The 24,593-nt window shown below is 36.8% G+C and overlaps 1 protein-coding gene and 1 pseudogene across 1 annotated transcript; one reads left to right on the top strand and one right to left on the bottom strand.

The window, feature by feature from the left end:
* Positions 1-386: 386 nt before the first annotated feature.
* On the top strand, positions 387-24,593 carry C2H5orf34 (chromosome 2 C5orf34 homolog). The gene is made up of 12 exons (XM_063087883.1): positions 387-611; positions 859-948; positions 3,243-3,889; positions 5,817-5,918; positions 7,110-7,233; positions 13,154-13,245; positions 17,009-17,078; positions 17,850-18,020; positions 18,412-18,506; positions 20,236-20,334; positions 22,948-22,988; positions 24,280-24,593. Exons 1-12 carry the CDS (start codon positions 417-419, stop codon positions 24,468-24,470), a joined length of 1,917 nt encoding a protein of 638 aa, XP_062943953.1. The 5' UTR covers positions 387-416; the 3' UTR covers positions 24,471-24,593.
* Positions 14,331-16,936, bottom strand: LOC134369439 (E3 SUMO-protein ligase ZBED1-like; annotated as a pseudogene).

Below are 24,593 nucleotides of genomic sequence, written 5' to 3'. Positions count from 1 at the left end.
ATCTACTGCATTCTTATTGCAAAGGTAGAATTTCCTTGTTATTTTAAATGAGATATTGAGTGTATAATTTACAGAAATTAAACTTCAGAAGTAAAGTTACTGAAATTATAAAGACAGTTATAACTTTGTGGGCGATTGTCTCCTTCTAAGTCAGTTCCTATATTAGAGTAAAGCCCTAGGGGTTAATAAAGGCATGTTGTTAAGGACGTTAACTTCAGATTATTTAAGCGTAAGTACTAAGATCACTTTTCCTCCAACAAACATAAATGCAACGGCAATGTATTTTGTTTATGTCCTTAGAAAATGCATCCATTTATTTTGATAGAACTTTTGTACATTAAGAGAACTATTTGTGCTATCATGTTTCCTATTTCCTTTAGTCTTCACCTGAAAGGACACCTTATCCTGTCATAGTAATGGCGGCTGAACTGCGAATGGTACTTTACGAAGATGATTCGGTGCAAGTACAGTATGTTGATGGTTCCAAATTGCAGCTTTCTCCCTGTGGCTCTGAATTTTTATTTGAAAAGTCACCTCCTGCTTCAGCACATCCTTTAGAACAATCAGAAAGAATTCGTCAAAGGACACACTTTGTTATTAGCACTTACCGAGTAAGTAAATACCAGGGCACTTCAAAAAGTTCGTGGAAAGTTTCATGTTATCTTTTAATTCTATTTTTCCACAGACTTTTTGAAGTACTCTTAAATGTCACAAAAAACTACTCTTTTTAACACCAAAATATTGTCAAGGTGGGCTAGAATTTGAAAAGTAATTAATATTCTGGATTACTGTTATTCTAAATTGATTTCTAAACCATTTTACATTTTTTAAGATTACATTTTATGTTTCTGTTTATAGGACCAACTACAGCGAGCCCTAGATTTTCGAAACTCTTCAGCTACCTGCCCTTTTTTATCTGAAAGCATCATACCTTCCGAAAGAAAAAAGGTGATTTTTTAAGAACCTCCTTTTTATGAGTAATATTTCAGGACAATTAGAAAAAAGTAGTTTAATTTTTTTTTCTGGGACACTTGGGAATAGCCACGTTGCTATAGAATGCACAGGCCTATATATTTCACCAGGCTAAGGAACATAGAAGATACTTAGTTCATCTCCCTGTCTTTTCTTTTTTTTTTTTTTTAATAGTCAAGGATTATAAGCAGAACTTTTCAGTTTGGTGACTTTTTCATTCTCAGAGGTCTCAAAATTAAGAAATTATTTGACCATTTTCAGTAACTTATGTGTAGCTAATTGTTAATGTGTAGTAGAGATGTGTAATTATGTTTGGTAATAAAACTTTATTCTTTTGCTTATATTGTATTTTGGAATTTTAGGAATAATAATAATAACTATCATTTATTGAGAGTTTACTATGTGCCAAGAGCTAGAAATAATATTAAAAATATTTAATAACACCAGTATGGCATGGGTACCTGCTGATCAAAAGATGTTTAACCAATCAAAACAGGTACATTGGCTGGTTATCAGCTGCTTTTTATAGGTGTGGAAACATGTCTCAGAGAGTTCACCTAATTTGTCTATGGCAAATTTCTAAGTGATGCAGTTAGAATTTGAACATAGTCTATTTGTTGAACATAGTCTATTTGACTCTGAAGACTGTCTTTTAGCTACTTTCTACTGCCTTTCTATGCTGTCATGATGCTTGTCTGCCTATTGAGTAATTTTCTATTATATTGTGGCAAAGGAGACATAAAAAACTGTAAGCTGTGACTTAGTCTAGAATGCTGTTTATCCATTGTGTCTTCTGAGTTAACTATTCATTGAAACTGCAGCACTTGCTGTTGAGGCTGCAGTAGGCTTATTAGATAGTCTAATCCTAGAAGAGAGAATTTTCTTACTGACCATCCTTACAAACCACCTTTGCCGTCAATAAATACTGCCCTTAATTTTAGCATTCTAACATCTGTACGTATAGGTATCACTGTAAATTTAAGAAGTTTTCTTGACAATAGTTTTTGTAAATTTAAGATTTTACATAAATGAAAGTTGAAATGTTAAATTGTTGGCAAAATTGTTTAAAAGATTGTTGTGCAACTCCTAGTGTTTATATTTTATGTGGAAAGACACAAGAGGCACTGTTACTTGTTATGAGTCTCTTTGCTGTTGGTCAGGATCAACTTACCTTTGAGTAATTTAATTTTTTAATTTTTAATTTTTAATTAATTAATTAATTAATTTATTTTTTTTTTTTGTCGTTTTTTCGTGACCGGCACTCAGCCAGTGAGTGCACCGGTCAGTCCTATATAGGATCCGAACCCGCGGCGGGAGCGTGGCCGTGCTGCCAGCGCAGCACTCTACCAAGTGCGCCACGGGCTTGGCCCTTATTTATTTTTTTTTAAAGATGACCGGTAAGGGGATCTCAACCCTTGGCTACAACGTGTTGTCTACACCACGCTCAGCCAGTGAGCTAACCGGACATCCCTATATAGGATCTGAACCCATGGCCTTGGTGTTATCAGCACTGCACTCTCCCGAGTGAACCACAGGCTGGCCCTAATTTAATTTTTTTAAATGTTGCTCTTTAAGCCACCTGGAATTTATTTTAGTATGGTGTGCCACATACTATCTAGGATAGGTACTTTATACATGTTATCTTAGTTAGTCCATGTGATAACCCTCCAAGATAGCATTTCCCATATGCTGTTCAATAACTCCAGTACCATTTATTAATTCTCTTTTCCCTCTTGCTTTGAAAAGCTTATGTTATTACGTGTAATATTTTAAGATATGATTTAGTCTGTTTTTGTATTTTTTGAGTTCTGTTAATGGTTTTTATGCTAGTTCTATACCATTTAAGCTATGATTGCTTTTTGTATAGTACATTGTAGCACTGGTCCTCCTCATTTCTATTCTTTTTCAGTGTAGACTTTTGGGGTAGGGGGTTGGACAAATCTGTTTATCTCGATTCATTATACATTTTAAACCAAAATATGTCTAACACTAAATATAATCCGGATGATATTCTCTTTTCCTTTTCTCTCATGTGTCTGTGTGTGTGTGTGTTTTGTGTCTTTTTTTTTTTTCTAAAAGAATCTTAACATTATCAGATATTCTCTGGAAAACCATATATAGGTTGACATCTGACTCCATTTTTTATTCTCTGTAGGTATGAAAAACACAAACAAATGTCTAAGAGCTTTCTTATACAAAAGTATCGAATATATGAAAAATTGGACTGTCAACAGAAAATACTCACCATGTCTTTTTTCCCATCAATTCAGCGTGTCTTCATTGACATCTCAGAAGTGAAATGGCCCAGTCTTGACACAGATGATAGCAAGATGTGTATGGAGAATGGCAATGTGAAGATAACATCTGTAGATGGTCACGCATATCTTTGCCTGCCCAAATCTCAGCATGAATTTACAGTACATTTTTTGTGTAAAGTTAGCCAGAAGCCAGACTCATCCACAATATTGTCAGAAAAAAATAATCAAGTCCCAAAAGATAAACTAGTTGAAAAAGCTGGCAAAATCTGTACATGTGAAAGTTTACAAGGACAGAGACGGAAGAATAAAGAAAGTGAACTTTACTGCCAGATCATGAAATCCAAAGAACCTTTAGAGAAGACAAGTTGTATAAATGGAACTGAAGGCAGGAAGGAGCTGCCTTCAGCTGGTACAAGACACACATGTGTATACACATGGGTAAGGCAGCGCTGGTCTGTGGCCTCCTGTCCAGAGGAATGGAAATACCCTTTGTCTTTAGCACTTTATTTTTATAATAAAATTAGCGATACGTCTAAAATTGATGCACATATCACCCAGAGTAGAACTTTAACTTCTCGTGTTTCAGAGGAAAGAGGAAAAGAGGTGTCTGTTCTTCCCAGGGCCCTATTACTCAGCTGTCCTGTCCCACACCTGCACAGGTAATGGAAAAATGTCTTATTGGTCATAAAGCTTATGTCAGAACCAGTTTTTACCTAAGGATAATTTTCTTTCTAAATCATGTAATACCATTCATAAAGAAAGTTCATTTAGTTGATCTGAAACTTTGCTTTTAACTAATAGTAAATCAGTCATTTTCCTAGCAAATGTGTTGCTTATGTTTCTTACTTTGTGTCCATGCATTGAATGTTTACAGAAGGCTGACTGCACTCAATGCTTCGTTAGGCACAGAGATTATGGAGATGACTAAGACACAGTCCCTACTTTCTAGCAACTTAGAGTCTAATGAGGGTCACTGTCCCTAAAAGGACAATTAAAGTGTGGTAAGTGATGGGACAGGATTCACACAGGGCTCTGTGGGAGTAAGCACAGAGGAGTACCTGCTGCCACTTACTGCCTGCTGCCACATACTGGAGCCTGTGACCTTGCTTGCTGGAGCATGGATCTGACAATGTTGTGATCATAGGTTCATTCTTCCATACCTAGCTTCAGAGGCTACCTCTGTTTTTGGTTACCTGACTGTAAATATGTCCACTTTCAAAAGGGGTAAAACATGGAGAGGTTTCTGGATGTCTAAATATAAACCTATTACTCCCACTGAGAGATGAATAACCTAATAGTTACAGATTTGTAACATGAACTTTGTAGAAATAGTGCCATAATAATGATAATAGCTAACACAAAGTGCTTATGTGCCAGGCACTGTTGTACTTTACCTATTTGATCTCATAGTAACCCCATGAGGTAAGTATAATTATCCCCATTTTGTAAAGGAACTTGAGACACAGAAAAATTAAATAACTGAGCAAAGTCATACAGCTAGTACTTGTAGAATTGGGATTTGATCCCAGGTAGTCTTTGAGTACACATTTGTTAATTGAAACAAAATATGGGAATGACTTTCTGGCTTAACAATGATTATCAAGTTAAAACTGGAAAATCCAGTATTATGAATATTTATCTAAAAAGATTTATGCTTCTCAGGGCTGGCCAGTTAGCTCACTTGGTTAGAGTGTGGTGTTGATAACACTAGTGTCAAGGGTTTGGATCCCCTTACCAGCCAGCTACCAAAAAAATAAAAATAAAAAATAAAAATATGTGTGCTTCTAAATTAACAATTTCCCAATAACTTGCCACTGGCCTTAGGTTGAAATCCATTATCCTTTAACATGGCTTAACAGGTCTTCCGTGACCTGGTTCCTTCTTACATCTGTAATCCTCAACTCTTGCCACTCTTGCCCTTGCTTTCTCCACTCTTGCTATACTGGATGGACTTCTTGCAATCCCTAGAATGCTTGCCCAACCTTTCACCACTGCTCCTGCTCTTTACTCTGCCAGCAGCACTCTCTTTATCTCTCTCAACTGGCTTACTTGTGCTTATTTCCAGGTCTCAGCTTAAGCCCCATTCCTTTAGGATAGTTTTCCTGAAGACCCTAGACAAGTTAGGTCCTTACACAATCCCATAGCATCCAGTACTTCCCTTTCTTTACACTTACAAATAGTAAACTTAAATAGTTACTATTTAACATCCCTGCCAGATAGGAATCTCCACTGAGGTCAGGGACCATGTCTGCTTTTTCCCAGTGTGTACAGCACAATGCCTGGCCCACCATAGATGTTTCTGTAAGTATTTGTTTGAATACAGGCTACATTTTAAAGGTTAGTAAAGTTGTTAATTTATCTAATTGAGAGAGATTCAATAATGAGATTATTGAAATACTGAAAAAAATACATGGAAAAATGACTTGTTTTTAAATTTTATTAATACACTTTCATATTAATTTTTATTTTTCTTTGACCTAACGAGTTAAATGAGAAATAAATTTGTTACAGCGGCACAATTTTGTTGACTTAAAGGTAACTATATTGAGTAACTAGAATTAATAGCTTGTATTTTATCCTTCACAGGTGGAATTTTTGTGACTCACTTTTACAGAGACAGTCTGATGAGGAAGAATATTCCTATCCTGAACTGGTGAAAGTGGTTTGGTATAAGGGTGTTACATTTAGGTAAGACACCTGTGTTGGAGTTGGAGCTACTTAATGATGTCACAGTGGGGAAGAGACGAGCCTTGCAGACAGACTTTCACAAGAGGACACAGTTTTTCCAGGCCATCTGTGCTCCTATTGCTTGGTCCTGAATCTTATAGGTCTCAAAACTAATTTTATTCATGCACACAGGGGTCTTGTGACTCACGTTTACCAGGTTTACAAGATTTATGTGGCAACTCCAAAGCCAGTGAGGGATTAGTTTTGCTAGTGACTGTAATATTCATATTAGTTATTTAGGATACCCTTTCAAGCATCAGAGGATCTAGTTGTCTGAACTAGCCATATCAGAAGGTTGCCTAGTGACCTGGAATTAGAGAAGAAGTTATAATCTAAGAGAGATTTTGGCCTTCATTCATGAAGCAAATATTCATTGAGTGGCTGCTCTATTCTAGCACTATTTCATTCCATTAGTCCTACTCCACAACAAAAGACACGTCCCTAGTGCAGTATTAGTGTTGGCCAGATTGAGAGTTTCACTTCCATGAATAATACTAGAAGAAAACTGCTAATATGGGGGCAGGGGAGGGGTGTTGGGGTGAGGGGCTCTCCTTTTCCTGCATGAAGGCCCAACCTCTTTTGACAACATAGTTTTCATATATGTTCCAATAAAATTAACTTGGCTTAAGGTTTTATATGGTATATTACCCAGTACCTTGATTGTACCTGGCTGCTTCAAGTACAATCAGTCACTTTCTCTTGTGGGTGACTCCTTGTATAGATGGCTAATCTCGTTTATCCGGTACTGATTCTACTAGTTTTGTTTTTAAAGAATAATCTTATTTTCAGGTTCTGGAAGTGTTGTGTTTCACTTCTACAAAATAGACTTTGCTTTAGCTGACTATTATGTGCCAGCCTCTGTGGTTGGCAGCATGAATACCAGGAAGATGATATTACAAGATGCCTAAATTCCAGAAGTTCTGAGCTTGGTTGTTAAAAAACATAAACCGATTCTGAGTATTCTGTTTATCTTTTGCAAAAAAGTTAATTTAAAATTATCGACTTCTCTGGATAGGCAAAAAGATCGTACTTCTTTGCTTGTTTTTTTGTTTTGTTTTTTCTTGTTTATTTGTTTATATGATAAGTGTCTTCATGTATGTTTCAATCTCTATTAGAAAAAAAATTTTTTTAATGATTATTTCTCTGTGTTAGACTTACCCATAAAAATGTGAACTCAATAGAGATTTATCCTGGAGATGGATCTATTTTCAAATCAGAAGGAGCTTATTTTGGAAACTATTTTACATGTTATTCCAATCAAGGAAGATCAGAAGAGGTAAGCCAACAATAAGATCTCAACTCAAGAAGAGTTTTGGTATATATATCTCTTTATAAATAATTCCAAATATGTATGGGAAATTTGGTCTTTTTTTTTTTTTTTTTTTAAAGATGACCGGTAAGGGGATCTCAACCCTCAGCTTGGTGTTGTCAGCACCATGCTCAGCCAGTGAGCAAACCGGCCATCCCTATATAGGATCCGAACCCGTGGCCTTGGTGTTATCAGCACCGCACTCTACCGAGTGAGCCACGGGCTGGCCCAAATTTGGTCTTTATGTAACATCGCTTCCTACTCTCCAGTCTGGAGAATTAATATAATCTTACTGTCAGCATTGGCACAGTAATTATTAACCATCTTAATTTTACTGTATTCCCACCTGCTGTCATCCATTTGCTTAAGCAATTTATGTTTGAATCAGAAGCTAAATTTCTTCGGTCTTAAAATTTATCAGTAGGAAATGCTGAAACCAGAAACATTACTTTGAGTCAGTATACTACTTCGAGTTAATATTTGCACATTAAAAAGCACATTCTTGGAGCTGGCCAGTTAGCTCAATTGGTTAGAGCAGAGCCTTGTAACACCAAGATCAAGGGTTCAGATCCCCTAACTGGCCAGCAGCCAGGAAGAAAAAAAACAAGAACAAAAATAAAGCACATTGTTTTTCTCCCACCATGATTTGTTTGTATATTTTAAGTACCTCTTAACTCCTAAATCTTTATATATAGCTAGACAGTTGGAAAAGATTATTCTCTGTTGTTGAAAACAATGAAACATAAAATGATATATTTACCAGACCATAATGTAATAATGCGGATATTTTGTTAATGAGTTTTAGTTTGCTTTATTCCCAGTCTGACATTTGACAGCCACCCTTTTATAGTGATCACCATAATATACTACTTTGCTTTGCAGGTCGGAACAGAATAAATACATTTTCTCTCTCCATTGTAGAGAGTATTATTTAAGTAATAAGGTTATCACAGTCCCTAGGGAGAAGAGTTTAAAATGTAGCAAATTTTTTTAAGTATGGAAAATTTCAAACATATACAAAAGTTGAGAGACAAATATAATGGACCCGCATGGACCTGTCACCCAGCTTGTTTATCTGTACTTCCCATTGCCCTCTCTACTCCCTTTTTATTTTCAAGTAAATCCAAAATATCATTTCATTCATAAATATTTTAGTATATATTGATGCAGATTCCCTACTGGGTCTATTTCTAGGAAACTATTCATTTATTCAATAAATATTAATTGAACACTTACACTTTGGCAGGCACTCTGGTAAGGACTGGGAGTGATGAAGATGAAAACAGTTCCTGTGCCCAAGAGTTCACAGTCTAGTGGTCAGTCAGAGAGGCAAACAAGCAAATGAGATGGAAGTGTGACCAATACTATGTATGCTTATATATGTGGGTACATGTGTGCATGTAGTGCCTGAGATAATCAAGTAAACAGGCAAATAGAGTACGTATGTATAGTCACACTGTTGACTGCAGTATAGCAGGAGGTCGCAAAATTGCAAGATAAATATTATACGTCTTCCAACGCTATCAGGGGAGGGGATGATAGAATTTTGATATCAAAGCAAACATAATGTGGAGTAAAAACATGAGCTTTTAGAATAAAACATAAGACTTCCAAATAAGTTTTGCAATTGTGGTAAACTGCCTTGGCCATCAGTCTCAGATCTCTGGGCAACACATTTACTCTTCTCTGTCTGCTTTAGTGAAAAGATTTAGAAACACTTGACTCTTTGGAGGACCACTGTTTGCTCCTTACTTGAACCCATACTTCAAAATAAATTCCAGATTAATTAAAGAGCTAAATGTAAGAAACCAAACTTCGTAATTGTTGGAAGAAAATATAGAAGAACAATGTTTATAATCTTTGGGTAGGGGAGGCTTTCTTAAAGACAATACAGAAAACCAAGAGGCAGAAAAGTTTGACAGATTTCAAATTTTCAAGCTTATGTTAAATTTTAAATATTTAAAACTTCTGTTAAATTAGATAAAGTAAAAAAGACAAGCAAAGGCCTGGACGAAAATATTCCATGCTACAAATCAGTAGTAGGGCTGTCTGGTTAGCTCAGTTGGTTAAAGTGTGGTGCAGATAAATTAGTAATAAAAAGACCCCCTCCCCCCAAAAAAAAACTAATAGAAAAACGAGCAAAGGGTAAGAATGGTTAAGCCATTGAAAAGGCAATGTAAATAAAAACTCATAATATCTTAAAACATGTTCAACTTTATGACTTGCATCAGGGAAATGCAAATTAAAGTAACAATGACAATGTTTTTCACTTATCAAATTGTCAGAAACTAAAAAGATTTTAAAAAATAAATTTTTTATAAAAGATTGATAATATCTACTGCTGGGAGGGGTGGGGGAAAAGAGGTGCTTTCATAGTGTTGGCAGAGTTTAGCCTTCAAGGAGGAAAACTTGATAATATTAAGTAACATTGATCAGAAACTCTGCCTCTAGGTATCCTAGAAAAATATTTGCACATATGTACAAAGAAGCATGGCCAAGGGTGTGGATTGTGGCATTGTTTGCAGTAGCAAAAAACCAGAAGCAACCTAAATGTTCATCAACAGGGAAATGGTGAAATAAGTTATAGTGATCAGATTATGGGAATGCTGTGCAGCAGCTGAAAGAATGAGGAAGATGTGCATGCATAGAGGGATGGATATTGGAAGACCTCAAAGATATTGTTGAATGAAAAAAGGAAGTTGCACTAGAATGTGTACAATGATATCTTCTGTGTAAAAACAAAAAAACCCAAACCTATACATTACTGTATATAATACACATATAAATGTACAAGGAAAGATCTGGGCAGATATATGCTGAACTGAAGTAGTTATTTTTGGGAAGGAGTCTGGGATTTTGTGAGGAAGGAGGAGTCGGGGAGGATTTAATTCTTGTTTTTATGAACTTTTTTTTTTTTTTTTGAACAAGAAAAACAATAATGTATTATTACTTGTGTAATTAAAAATTCAAACAGGAAAGATTGACAGGTACTCACAATGTAAGTGCTTCCACAGAAATAAGAACTTGGTGCTTTGGGACCACATAAGGATGGGCACCTGACCCAGTTTTTGAGGCTCAGAAATGCCTCCTGAAGGAGGACATGGCTAAGCTAGGATCTATAATTCTAAAGGAGGCATTGTGGAGGAGACTTGTGGAGGTAGGAGCATATAGCTAAGGGAACAATTAACTTTCTCAACTTTTTACATGGCTGGGTTCTTGTCATTCAAGTTTGTATCTAAATATCACCTCCTCAAAGATTCTTATCCTGACTATGCAAATTAAAGAAGCAACCCATGGGTCTCACTATCATGGTATCCTCATCTTTTTCTTCCTGGCACTTAATAGTAGGTGACATTTTCTTATTGATCTATGTTAGTTCACTGTCAGACACACTAGAAGTAAGCCCTGTTTTGTTCAACACACTTATTGCTGGTGCTTAGAACAGTGGATAACTGTGGATAACAGCACCTATGGAGGCAAGAGCCGGGGTAAGTGTAGAGTGTTGAAGGAAATGAAAATGTGTAGGTCAGTAGGCCAAAACATAGGATGTTGGGGGGAATGTCCAGAGAAGAGGCTAGATCACTAAGTTGGGCCAGCTCATAAATCAAACATGAGAAACCTTTCTGTGTTTGGGGACTCACTGAAGGATTTTAAGTAGGGAAGTGACATCAAATTTTTGTTAGATCATTCTAGAGGAAGATGAACTGGGTGGGGAAGAGATAAAACTTCAAGCTGTAGAGCGAGTTAGATGGCATTTATAATAGTTGAAGGACGAAAGTGTGAGGGCCAGGCCATGGTAGTGAAAATGAAAAGATGGGAATGGACACGAGAAATATTAAGATGACAGAATTGATGACTGATGTATATTGAGGGCAAGGAAGGAGTTGAAAAGGATGCCAAATTATTAAATAAATCAGCGAGTGGTGGTGCCAGGCATTGTATTAAACCAATATTTTTATCAAATCAAAATTGTTTTTATGATGGCTGCTCTTTGGTCTTACCAGGAGATGTCAATAGAAGATTTAAATTCAACTATATGTCAACCCCAGCTGCCTAATAGGTTGTAAGACACTCAACTATAAGATGTGTCCAGATGTCAGAGAGATTAAATTGTGGAAAATATGCCTTTTAGAATTGATGAAATAGGGTCATGGAAAGATAAGAACCCTCAGGGAACTCAGTATCCAATAGAGAAAAATATAAGTAAAATGTGATATTTTGAGTGGCTACCATGTGCTAAGCCTTTTGCTAACAAATGCTGGGGATACAGAGGTGAGCAAAATAGATACAGCCCCTACCTTCGTGAGCTGCATTCTAGCAGAAAGACAGACATTAAGTAAAAAAATATTTAATTGAAATTGTGGTGAAATCCAAGAGGCAGGAGTAGAGGGAACTGTGCTTGTGGACATGACTGGGGGATTTCTCCTAGTCTGTGGGACCTCTGTGATGGCTTCCCTGAGACTGAAGGAAAAATAGGTGTTAGCCAGACAAAGGGAGGTAGAGGAAGAGGTAGAGGGATCACATTGTGATGACCAACATACCAGAAGTAAATAAGAAGGAGAGAAGGTGAAAATGTGAATTTTGAAGTGAAGATAATTTCATTTTTGACATGTTGGCGTTTAGATGTCTGTTGTGAGAGAAGCCCAGCAGAGGTTTAGATATTGTATTCAAATTTACAGACTAGGAGAAAAGGAGAGAGACTTGTTTTTAAAAAAGTACCTCCTATATACTAAATTCTGTTCCAAGTGCTTTATATCTGTATTATATCATTAATCCTCAGGACACTGGATGGTAGGCAGTATCCCCATTTCACGGGTTGCAGGCACTGAGGCTTTCAAAAGGTCATATGACCTAACCATCATTATAGCTAGTAAGAGGCAGAACTGTGATTTGAATCCAGATCTATTGGACTTTGTTACCCATCTTCTTTCCCTGATTGTAAATATAAGCTATACTATCTTGTGGTTAAAATCAGATCTTTACTGCTTCTTAGGCTTCAGCCTCATTCTCCTCATCTAAAAATCAAGCATTAATAGTTATTGTCTCAAAATTATTTTGAAGAGTAAATGAGATAATCCATAAAAAGTGCATAGCATAGCACCTAGCACATAGAATCTGCTCCACAAATGTTAGCTGTTGCTTTTATGATATTTACTGTGAGCACAGCTTTGGACCCTGTTGGGATTACCCAAAAAGAAACCAGAGGCTAGCTGATTAGCTCAGTTGGTTAGAGCGTGGTGCTGATAATGCCAAGGTCCAGAGTTCAATCCCTGTACTGGCCAGTGCCAAAAAAAAAAAAAAAAAAAAAGTCAGAAGAGAGGGCTGGAGATATAGTCCTGGAAACTCTATCAAGTCTGACAAAGAGGAAATTCAGAAGGGATAACAAGATAATGGCAGTTTTTTTAATTTTCAAGAACCTGAGTCTCTAAATAATATTGTCCTCCACAAACTAGCAGTAATTCTTTCATTAATAAAATATAACAAAATGAGATATTTATTCAATTAAAATAGTTTTTAAAAACCTATATAGCTAATTTTTTGTTGTCTTAAGGGAAAAGGGTGGCTTATGTGATACATTTCCTGCTAATGTGTAGGAAAATTAAGTTTAGTTACTGTAATTTAAGTATAGTCAAGATTTAAATTGGGCAGTAAATTATAGGCTATTGGAATGTAACTTTTCAATGGATAGGAGAAATTCTGTACTTTTAAAAAATAAGAAAATAGAAAAGCATCACAAAAAACCTTTTAAAATATACAGGTTTTATGGTTGGTAAAATAACTGCTTTCCTTGTCACTATGTAAATACATATTTCAAGAAAAAAATACCTAAGTAATAAGGGCCAAAATTTATTATTAATGAAGTTTTTCATTTTAAACTACTTTTCAGAGAGAAGAAAAAACTTATTCAGTAAAAAACCTTCCTCCAGATAGACCAGGAAATCTGTTCTCTGTGTGTTCTCTAATTAAGCAGGCAACCAGGTAAGTTCTTCACATTGGACTGAATCAAGTGTTATGTGTCTGAGAACCTTGATACATGTTCTTGGGGTTAAGGGTGAGATTAAGAATTAGCAGTTACAATGGAAATTTATGTCTTTGGTAAAATCTTCCAACTTTTTGGTCTCGTTTATAAAATAAGGCAATTTCTATATCATTAGAAGAGTATTTCTAGCTTTGAAATTTAAATATAGAGAAACATCCATAATGGTGAGAGGAAATAAGTGCCTTTTCTCTGGGTAAGTGTGGCATCATTATTCTTCTTTGAAAGCAATTTGGGGATTTGACGATACATTTGAAATTGTCACATTTCATCATTCTTAGAATAATAAAGATTTCTGAGAGTGCACTAAAGATGAAGTTTAGTTTGGTTCTTTGGTTCATATGTTTTTAAAATTCTCTTCATTAATCTGTGGCACCCAGAAGAATGAAAGTGGATTGTCGAATTATTTACTTTTATAAATTTGTCTAAGCAACTTTCTTTTTTGTGTGTGTGGCTTTTTTATAAGTGCCTACATTTTATGCTCATTTTTAACACTTCACAAAACCTAAAACTTGTCTCTTGGAGAAGGGCATTTCGGCTACGTAATCTCTTCCAAGTTTTCCAGAAGCAAGGTTCCTGCTTAAGTTAAAATGTAAACTTGAATTCCTTTCATCCTCAGATCACTAAAGTCACAGGGATAGTACCTGGGAAAGGCTCTTTCTCTTCCACCCAAACATATGGCTTTTTCTTAGATTGATTCAAAATCCTCCGAGGGAGACTGTAAATTGAGTGGGAGGTTGTATCTGTGTAGCAAGACATCTTTCCAGCTCTGCTTCTGTTGGGAATTTAATTGTCAGGCAGGCCCTACATGCAGAGCTGATTGAGGGAGTTTGTTTCCCTTTCTCTGAAGGATAAGGGGACAGAGAGGGGAAGGTCAATTCTCAGAGAAATATCATTTTGCTCCATTCAGGAAACCACAGTCACATCTCTGTCTTTTTTCCCCTCTTGGTTTCAAAGACTGAAGACAGTCTTTGAGGTGCAGAACCAAGATTGACAGGTCCATATTTACAGCAAAGCATCCAACCCTTCACCCACTCCTAAGATGAGACACCTGCTCCTGGTCCAATCCACACTGTCCCTTGTCCTCATCTGCAGGCTTGGCCTCCACTGGCTCTGCAAATTCTCATACAGAATGTCTGCTCATCGACGTATGCAGGGGCCAGCCAGTTCTTGGCACTTAGCACATTGGCTGAGGAGCCAAAGAGATACGTGGGGAAGACACAGGTGGCTGCCATGCACCAGTACTTCTGCAGGATCATGGGCAGCACTGGGAAGGGTGCCCGGTGGTCAGACCATCACTTGAAGGGGTCTTCGTTGAGGCCCAGCACCTTCTGGAACTTGAAGTTGCTCAGCTCCTCTACCACCTGGGTGTACCATTTCTCCTGGGCCTCTACGCCACCTGTCTGGCAGAAGATCTTGGCCACCATGTTGTTGATTACACTGATGGGAGGAAACGTGGATGTCTGCATGTGCTTTTTGACCAAGGGCTCTTCAGGCAAAGGGTGAATCTTGTCCTCAGCTGGTGTGTAGTTGCCATCCTTGACCTTGTCCAGGAGGCTTTTGGCTTCTTCCATCACGCAGTTCTCCACCTGCTGTGGCTCGAATGCAGACAGGAAGGGACGCCTTTTGTAGTGGGGGTCCAGGAAGGTAGCCACATTCAGAAACATGTTAATCTTGGGCATCTCCAGGTAGGTCTTAGAGAGCTCCTTTGTGATCACTTCTTTGGCCATCCTTATCTCCTTGGAGTTAGTCTCCTTGATTTTGAGTGTGGTGTTGACCAGCATGTGTAGAAGGGGCTTGACCATGCTGACGGTCAGGTATTAGGAGGCAGGTAACATCGCAGCCACTTGCTTGAAGGGGCTGCAGGAGGTCCACCAGCCCCTCAGTGGTGGTCCACTCAGTGGCCTCCAGCATCAGGTGATGGTTGTTGCTGTCCTCCACCAGAACACTGATTATGAGGAACTGTTGCTTCTTGATTTGCGGCAGGACACGTGGTTGCTCACCAGCATGCAGTGGGCTATGTTCTGCCATTTCTGCTTCTCCTACAGCATTACATGGACATAGTGGACTGTTGGAACTCATCCACCAGTTTGTAGCACAGGGCGAGCAGACTGCCCAGCCTCAGCAGCTGGAAAGCCTGCTGGATGCCGGCTTTGAAGGTCTGCCCCAGGCACAGCATCTGAAGGGCTATGTCCAACAAGGAACACACATTCATGATGTCCTTGCCTTAGTCACTGGTAGCTCTGAAGACGTTGGCACTGATGCCTCATTCAGTGAAGATCTTGTACAGCACCCACATGATGGTTTCCACCCTGTTCTCCTCAGGCACCTCGAATATCTTTGGGCACCTCGAACATCTTCGGGCACCTGGAGTCCACAGACAGGCATTTCGGGGAGCCGACATCCACGAAGTGGACGGACAGGGTCACATAGGCCCGGTTTTGGTTCTCCCTCCTCCACATGTCTGTGGAGATGCCACAACAAGAGGCATCGGCCAGCTCCTTCCAGCACCGCCTCCTAGAGCGCCCCGTACTCAAGTATGGCCTTGGTGGAGATTTACTGCCTTCTCGGGAGCTCGTACGTGGGGTTGGCTGTCTTCAGCAGCACCTCGAAGGTGGGCCCGTCCACGATGGAAGCAACCACTCGCAGATGAGGCAGAGGATGGCGGCCACCAGCTCCTGCTGCTCTCAAAGCCGCCCGATGGCCCACCTTCACCTGGAGTGCATCCTGCGCAGGCTACTGGACGCTTCAGTTTGGAGAAGGCAGTGGCGAAGGCTTCACGCCTGTACTCGGTGTTGCTCTTGACGAACTCACAGAATTCCTTGAGGTGATTCTTCTCCAGGTGGTAGGAGAGGTTGGAAGTATTTCCAGAGTAGGCAATCGGCCGTGCAGATGTGGCAGTACATTTTCTTCCACTGCGAGATGCATCCTTCGGCGTTGGTGTTGGAGCAGAAGTACTTCCACACCTTGCACTTGGCGCGGGGGTGGGCCACTAACTTCAGGTCTGTGTAGGAGTTTTCTAGGCCTCTATTTCTCCTTTGCTCCTCTGCCAGGGCCTGCCTGCTGTACTTCCACTCATTCGTGGAGACCTGCCTAGGTTGGGGGTGAGGTCTCCCAGACACCCCCTCCTTCGAAGCTGGATGCACAGTCACGGCCGGATCCCCAGCGGTGGGCAGAGCCTCCTGAGGTCTGAGGTGCCAAGTACACAGGCTCCAGGGGACCTGGCTGTTGCCTGCGGGGAACGCAGACTTCTTGAGACAAGACGCCGACCCACGGCAAGCGGGGAGTCCACCGGGCCACAATCTGGCCACGCACCAACTTCAAAATAGATATGAAGTAGCAGAATTTGTAATTTGATTTCATAGGGTTAGTTGATTCACATCTCCACCACTTTAGGCTATGCTAAATCTTCCAGGCGCTATGAATCTATCACCCTTTAAAAATGTGCACCTGAAAATTCTCTCCATGGAGTCATTTCATTGCTAAAAATGAGAGGAATAGCCTTAAGTAGGTAATATTAGCCCAAAGAGAAGCAAGAGTAGTTCCCTTCCAGTGGCTTAAGGATTACTGAAAGAGTAACCAACACATTTCAGTAGAAATGAATTACTTTCCATCTAAAATGTTGTATGGCATTGGGACTGTATTGCTAGAATTGGAAAAAGTCATTATTTGCAAATGCTTAAGTAGTGGTTTTCATTTTCACAGAATTCTTCAACATTGTGCTAAGGTGAGGCTTTCTTTAAGCCATAACTATCGTATATGCTGCTGGAAAATGGTATGTTAAAATTAATTCCAAACAAGATATTTTCTAATTGTTTTATTGTTTGTATCTATGCTTTTAAGTACAAACTGCTTTCATCTCAGTTCTGTGATAAATTGGTTTAAGAATTGGTTTATTCAGAAATAGACCTACCTATAGATAGTGAAAACTCAGGATTTTATGTTATACTTTTATTATATATAGTTTTTATTTTTAATGGAGGGTGAAGGACAGGGGAATTCATTGGATTTGAAGTATGTAAAAATGTAGTCATTATAAACCATATTATAGCATTCTTTATTTTTATAATTGTAAAAGTAAGTTTTTTATTTTTATTTATTTATTTATTTTAAAAAGATGACCGGTAAGGGGATATTAACCCTTGAGTTGCTGTTATCAGCACCACACTTTCCCAAGTGAGCCATGGGCTATAGCCCTAAAGTAAGTTTTTTAATGCTGGTTTGGAGAAAATGATTCTGACTTTGATTTCTGTATCTATACTAATTTAATTGCAAACCTATATGTTGCTGTAGTTTCTAAGTTTTGTCTATATTCTGTTTAAGGTTCAGAGCAGAATGGTGACTTTACAAAGATATTAGATCTTAATCTGCTTATAAATGGACTGTTTTTGGGTATCTACTTCTGGAAAAGTTAAAACATATAAGGATTCTACAATATTCAACTTCTGAATAATAATCTGAAGTTGCCTCAGAGTTCATTATTATTCATTTAAGTCTTGTTAATGGATAACCTTATTTCCTGCTATTTTTATTTACTTGGTTTTAGGTACCTAGGATAAATGATAGCAATATACTGCCTTTTCTTTTGAAAGAATCACTCATACCCAGCGTGGGAAGATTTCTTGTCTACTCTGATGACAAAGTACATGCTATCTTTTTAGATGGCATTACGCTAACCCTAAATTGGAATTTCAGCTCTTCTACTGAAAACAGACAGGTGAGTATACTTCACATTGAAATCTATTTGTTATGAGTTATTTATCTATGGGAAACAGAACAAAGAAAATAAAGTATCACACTATTTCAATTTATAAAATCTGTCAAGAGACCTTACTGATCCACAACGTGTGACAAATAGTTAGGTTTGTAAAGACAACTCATTATAGAGAGAGTGATTAGTATTTTTTTCTTTGATAATTATCTATATGAATGGTGGTTAAATAATACCCCCTTCCCATTTAAAATATAACGTTTAAATTGTCAAAGTAAATTTTTAATGATTCATCTACTTATTTTTTTAAATTGATAATGAAGTTAGAAGAGATTGTTTATGTTTCTGTTTTCAGTTTTAGAAAGATAAAACTTACCCTTCCTCCTTGTTTCTTAAGGTAAATCAAAGTCTCAACTTAGGTTGGTGTAAGTTAACTTTTCCTGATGGACAAGATCAGTTAATTCAAATTGAACACCCTGGACCATATGAAAGGTACTGAGAAACAATTTTAAAGTTATTTTTAAGTTTTATTTCTAATTGACAGAAAGCATATAAACATTACTTAAATGTTTTAGTTTTTCCATGTGGACAATGTGAATGAAGTCATTTCAGCATGTTTCAAGGTAGTATTGCCATTTAGCATAACTATAAAGAAAGGTCAGCTTTAATCATTTGCATTTGTAGTCAAGTGATTTTTCAAAATAAAATGTTATAGACGTAACGGGTTTGCTGTGGAGGTTGGACTGTTGTCATCTGTGTTAGCCAATTAACTAAACCTCTAACAAATTTGAAATAAGTTTTGCAACCACAAATAACTAAAATTGTGTGTATTTCTATAAAATGGAAATTATATTAGCTGATGGTTATTCTTAACATGAGGACAATTCTTGAAATCAGCTTTTCATGAATATACTTTTTCTCTTTTGGTTTACATAATTTGTTATTAGTTATAGTAATTCTACTTGTGATAGTCTTGACATTTTAGTGAATTTACTTGAGAATGTTCACCAAAGAATTGTTTTACCTCTTGAATTTATTTTTCTGTTGGGCTTTATTGCTTTTTGGTCTAAATACTCTAATGTTCAATGCTATTTTGAATAATTTGTCTCAAGAAGATAGTATCTTTAGCAAATACTATTGTTTGTTTTAGTCAATCATTTCATATCATTCATTTTATTTAACTTGATGCTTATTTTGTCTATTTAGTGAGTTATATATTACTATACATATGTACATATGTGTGTATATAACTGTATGTGTATGCATTACTGGGTGTTTTCTACTTTAAATTTTATTAAGCAAATGCTCACTGAATCCTATTACGTATAAAAACATTTTCATGATAAAGCTAATGAAACTCATTTCACTTTGAAAAACTAAAAGGAAAATTTAAACATTCGAATTTGAACTTTAAATGAAATACAGGCATCACCTTTGTTTTGATTCTTAAATGTCATCTTTATTAATCACTAATGTATTGCTTTGTGTTGCTTCACCCCCCACGGATTTGTCACCCCACTTCCCCTGGGTGACGGAGATGCAAAGGATTACTCAAAGCCCATCTCTTCTGAACAGTGAGAGACCCCGAAGTGGTTAACTTCTCTTGGGAACACTCAAGCAAGAGGCAACCCTTCCTTGGGAAATTAACCCTGAATTGGGGTTCTCTTCCTGCATTTATTTTCCAGACCAGGAAGTTACAGGAAGAGAACATAGGTGGGATTATAGTTTAACAATATAGGTTGGTAACTTTCAGTGAAACAAGCCAGATGACATTCCAGAGGACAATTAAGTGATCTTACAGCAATTTTTCAGTATCTTTACATAACAGTCAGTAACTAGTCTGTCCTTGAACCAGCAACCTTGCTGTGCCACAAATCTTTATCTTACACCAGAGACTTTATAGCCTGAGGAAAATTTCCAGTCCTCCACAAGGTCAATATTTGAAACTGCAAAGCTTTGGAAAACCAGGCCCTCTGAAGTACATATGCTTTATAGTATATAACACACTAATGTGAGTGAATCATTTTATTCTTGATGAATAGTGGAAAAAAACTTGCCTTTTCTATGTCTACTGAAAAAGATTTAGGATATTGCTCAGTAAATACCTCACTTAAAAAATTTTTTTATCTGTTTTCTGCAAATTGTCTTAATGATTTTTCCATACTTTTATAATATATATAAGTTCATTTTTTAAGTATTTATTTTAATGTGTTCACTCCAGATATGTGACAACAGTAACATCATGGTGCAGAAGACTGACCCAGGCTAGTCCAAGACAGATGCTCACACATCCTTCATCTTGTGTTCTCGAAGAAAACTGGTATTTCTATTTCTTTTAAACTTAATCTGTGTAGAAGAATCAACTAATGCTTAAAAATTAAAATATCAAATGGCAAACTGAGGCTTTTTTCCCTAGAACATTTTCTTAGTTTTAAATATATTTAACTCCTATAATATTTTAGATAGCTTAAGCTTGAAAATAATTTCTAAGAAGACATCTAACTTATTATATTTCATCTTATTATATTTCATCTGAAGGTCAGAAAACTTTGCATTGAGAACTTCACATCAAAAGGAATGACTCTTTTTATGTGATAAATTCATCCTGAAAACTTTATGGAAAAATTTAAATGGGATTATTAAACTTTTTTTGTTGGGGGGGGGGGGTTGGCTGGTACAGGGATCTGAACCCATGACCTTGATTTTATGAGGCTGTGTTCTAATCAATCAGCTGAACTAACCAGCCAGCCTAAAATTTTAGTAATATTAAAATAAAATGTTGACTAACATAATAAACTTTCAGAAAAAGTTGATTTTTAAATAATTTTAAATAATCATATTAATTACTTCCCTTAAATTAATTGGCAAACCAGCAAATAAATATTTTAGTCCCTCCCATGTGCATTTTACTTTGCAGGTGACTAGAACTGGGCTTCAAAGGAAAATTTAGGGAAAAATAAGACATTTTAGGTAGGAAGCAAGGGCAAAGGTTAAAAAGGACATTTTGCCATGTGGAGATAGTGAGAAGGTAGTTTTTATGGAGCAGATGCTATCTGTTAGGATACAATGTAAGTTTTGATGGACAGGAATGGAACTTAATAAATAGAGGAGTTCAGATTTGATGGAATTACAAGTTCCTAAATGTAGAAATGACAAGAAGAAAGGTTATTAGGAAGATTATTGTCACTGAGAGTATAATCTGAATATATTGGAAAAGAAGGATACCAGAAACAATTTAGGAAGCTTTTAAAGTAAGTTGTGAGGTGACCTAGTAAAGCGTGATGAAAAAAAATGTAAACATTAAGCCTGATTCTTATCACCTTTCATAAATTACTTCTTAGAACAAATCAAATCAAATCAGTAGGTGTTATCTGAATATCTCAAGTATCTATGGATCCAGCTTTCTAGATCTCTCATTCTTCAGCTATAGCCTGTCTGGGAGCAGAAAAGTTACTTGACTAGCTAGCAAAAAAATACTTGGGAAGAAAGGGAAATTGTACATGGCTATAAAACTGATCACTCTACCATTGCTGAGGGGGCAAAGTTTATAAAATGCCAGCCTGTTTGTGTGAAAGCTGAGAGGAGGATAACTGTCAAGACATACTAAAAAGTGAAAGTGCTGATTGGTGATAGCAGCTAAGGTTGCACTGCTGCTTATTCCCGGAAAATTGCATCTTGTGTTAAAAAAAAAGGTGTTTTGCAACGAAGAATCAGGATTTGGAGTAAGTGATATTTAAGTTCTTTACCACAGATGCTTAAAATGATGAAAGATCTCTTTCATTCCCCATCCACAAAAGAGTGCAAGCTGACAGGGAGGTGCATGTGGTCCCTTGTAGTAAAGCCAATGAAACAGACAAGTTGTATACCCTATTATGAACTTTAGACTTTTCTAGTAACTTGAATAATGTGATGTTTTAGGCTAATGTTCTCATTAATTTTGCAGAGAGCTAGTAAAGTTACACCATTTGTAGTTGCATGCCACTGCTCATAGTTTATTCTGGCTTGATGAGAAAAAAGATAACATATGCGTAAGGGGTTCTGCTGGAGTTGTATACATTCTGCCCTCTACCTCATACTAGTTGCTTCAATATCTCTTTCTGTAGAACATGTTAAGGGCTAATCTACAGAATGTTAATGCTTTGTTCTTAAGAAAACAATGAAATTGGTAGGGATTCTATTCCAGAAGGAATTTAATAAAAAAATGTTATTATATTTTGACAACTAATTCAACTATGTAAAAACTTGGACCTCCCAAACCATCCATGCCCTAAGAGTTCCATATAAATGAGGTCTTACTATATGTGCAATGTACAGAAAAATAGGAAAAGATCCTTTCTTCTGAGAGAGACAATCTAGGTAGAAGGATCAGAAAGTTAAACAGTTCAAGAGAAGACTGTACATAATTAACATTATGCTATGGGAAATCAAGGAAGAAGAGATGACTTCTTGGGCTTGCCAGTTTGTTTAATTGGTTAGAGTATGGTGTTGATAACACCAAGGTCAACGGTTTGGATCCTGGTACTGGCCAGCCACCAAAAAATCAAAACAACAAAAAGAGTCACTTCTTTCACAGAAGGGATGGAATTTCAGTAGGTTTTTAACGTTTGAGGAAACTTTAGGAAAGAAAGTAGAGGGCCTGCCAGGTTAGTACAAAGAAATAGCCGGAAGGACCATTACCTTCAAACATCGATACTTGATTACAAAATCCTTGAGGTAGGACTTTTATTCACTTGCTTTTAAAAGCACTCAACAAATATCAGTTGAGTCAAGTTGATTTGCTGCTAAATAAAGCTAATATAAAGAAAATTCTTAACTTCTAGGTTCTTCTGCTTACAATTCTAACCTTTCTGAAAAAAGTCAAGTATGCTTATTTGAAATTTCATGAATATAAAATAATCATACAACTAGATGAACTTTTTTTTTTCTTGCACAGGTCTGTTGCTTCTGAACTTGAAAAGATACAGAAGTTCAACTGTATCCTTTAAACAGAATGAATGTATTATCCTGCATAAATTACTCCTTTTTCATTCTGGGCTTAATTCATGACTGTACTTTATTAATATTAATCCACACTTATATGTTGCTGAGCTTTATTGAGTCAGCAGATATTTAAGATTGTAATTTAAGATATGTCTTGTCTGTAGAGGGTACATCATATTAACATTTATATATACTTTTCTTTGGGTTTAAATTGGGCAAAGAACAGTAAAGTAGGGCTAAGGTCTCTTTTGGAGACTTCTTCACTTATATGAGTATATTCTAACTTACCACTGTTCAAGACCTATCTCTGACTTATTTTTCTTTTGAAAGGTTTTGTTCTGTACATTGTCATCCCAGTCATTTAAATTTGTTTTCTCTTGTGATTTTTCTGTAAGCTTATTCAAATAAATTTTATTCAACAGAGGACATGTTTCTTTTCATTCTAGACCCTTTTTAAATTAAAAAATATATATCAAAGTCTAGGGTTCAGATCCCTGAACCAGCCAGCTACCCAAAAAAGAAAAGTTAAAAAGACACAACACCGATTATTTATAATCCTATTATCCCCACTCTTATCCCTTTATATTCCTATATCACTTCTTCACTCAAGGAAATGTTACTGAGTGCTGTGGATTAAATGTCCCCCCAAACTCATCAAAGCTGAATTCCCACTGTAACTGTTGAGGGTGGGAAATCCTATTATGATCATTGAAACGTGGGGCTTTGAAGAGGTGATTAGATTGTGAGGACTGTGCCCTGGTGAATGGATTCATCCATTGATAGTTTAATGGTGGTCATCGGTGTAGTTCTGGGGGCTTTAAAAGGAGAAGGGTGAGGAGTTAACGCTCTGCTCTACCATTCTCACCATGTGATACCCTGAATTACCAGATGTGTTCCCTGGGTTCTGGACTTATCAGCCTCTGAAACTATAAGCAATAAATTTTGTTTTCTTATAAATTACCCAGTTTCAGGTTTTTCTGTTATGAGCAATAGAAATGGACTAATATACTGAGATTTTAATTCTTTTACTTCTTCCCTACCACCAAACCTCCATCCAAACACTTACTTACATACTCTCTCCTTCCCCCTTCCTTATACTGTAAACAAATTTCCTCATCTATAAAATGTTGACTTGATAAGCTCTGAATTGCCAACTCTATTATGAATCAAAAGAAATCTTCCTCCCAATTGAGAAATATTTTAGTATGAAGGCCAGGATTTCTGAAAATAAAAATATTTATATAATGAAATATATGGGGAAAAGCTCCTTAACTAAGCAACTCAGTGCTACTGGAGAACAGTGGTATTCTAAACCAGATTTCTAAGAAAAACGAACAGTTTTCTGATCATTATGAACCAAGATCTTCAGAAATCTTGCTAGAAGAAGATAATGAAAAGAGAGTATCAGTAGCACTGAAAAAAACCTCTGAAATCCTTCAGGATATTGACTGTCTTCTATCAAACTCTAAAAAGTGAACATGGAATCGTTACAATATATTATTATTATTTTTTTGTGTGTGTGACGGGTAAGGGGATCGCAACCCTTGGCGTGGTGTCGTCCGCACTGCGCAATATATTATTAAATTTTAAGGATGTTGT

Source organism: Cynocephalus volans, chromosome 2 (genome assembly GCF_027409185.1).
Source record: "Cynocephalus volans isolate mCynVol1 chromosome 2, mCynVol1.pri, whole genome shotgun sequence".
NCBI lineage: Eukaryota > Metazoa > Chordata > Mammalia > Dermoptera > Cynocephalidae > Cynocephalus > Cynocephalus volans.
The sequence above is the reverse complement of the archived record's forward strand: the minus strand, read 5'-3'. Positions and strand labels throughout refer to the sequence as shown.

Bases quoted from the DNA above. Each gene is read 5' to 3' on its own strand.
- C2H5orf34 (XM_063087883.1), top strand. From the start codon at position 417: ATGGCGGCTGAACTGCGAATGGTACTTTACGAAGATGATTCGGTGCAA. The intron at 7,234-13,153 runs GTAAGCCAACAA...ACTACTTTTCAG, and splicing joins ATCAAGGAAGATCAGAAGAG to AGAGAAGAAAAAACTTATTC. The intron at 22,989-24,279 runs GTATCCTTTAAA...TAAGCAACTCAG, and splicing joins AAAGATACAGAAGTTCAACT to TGCTACTGGAGAACAGTGGT.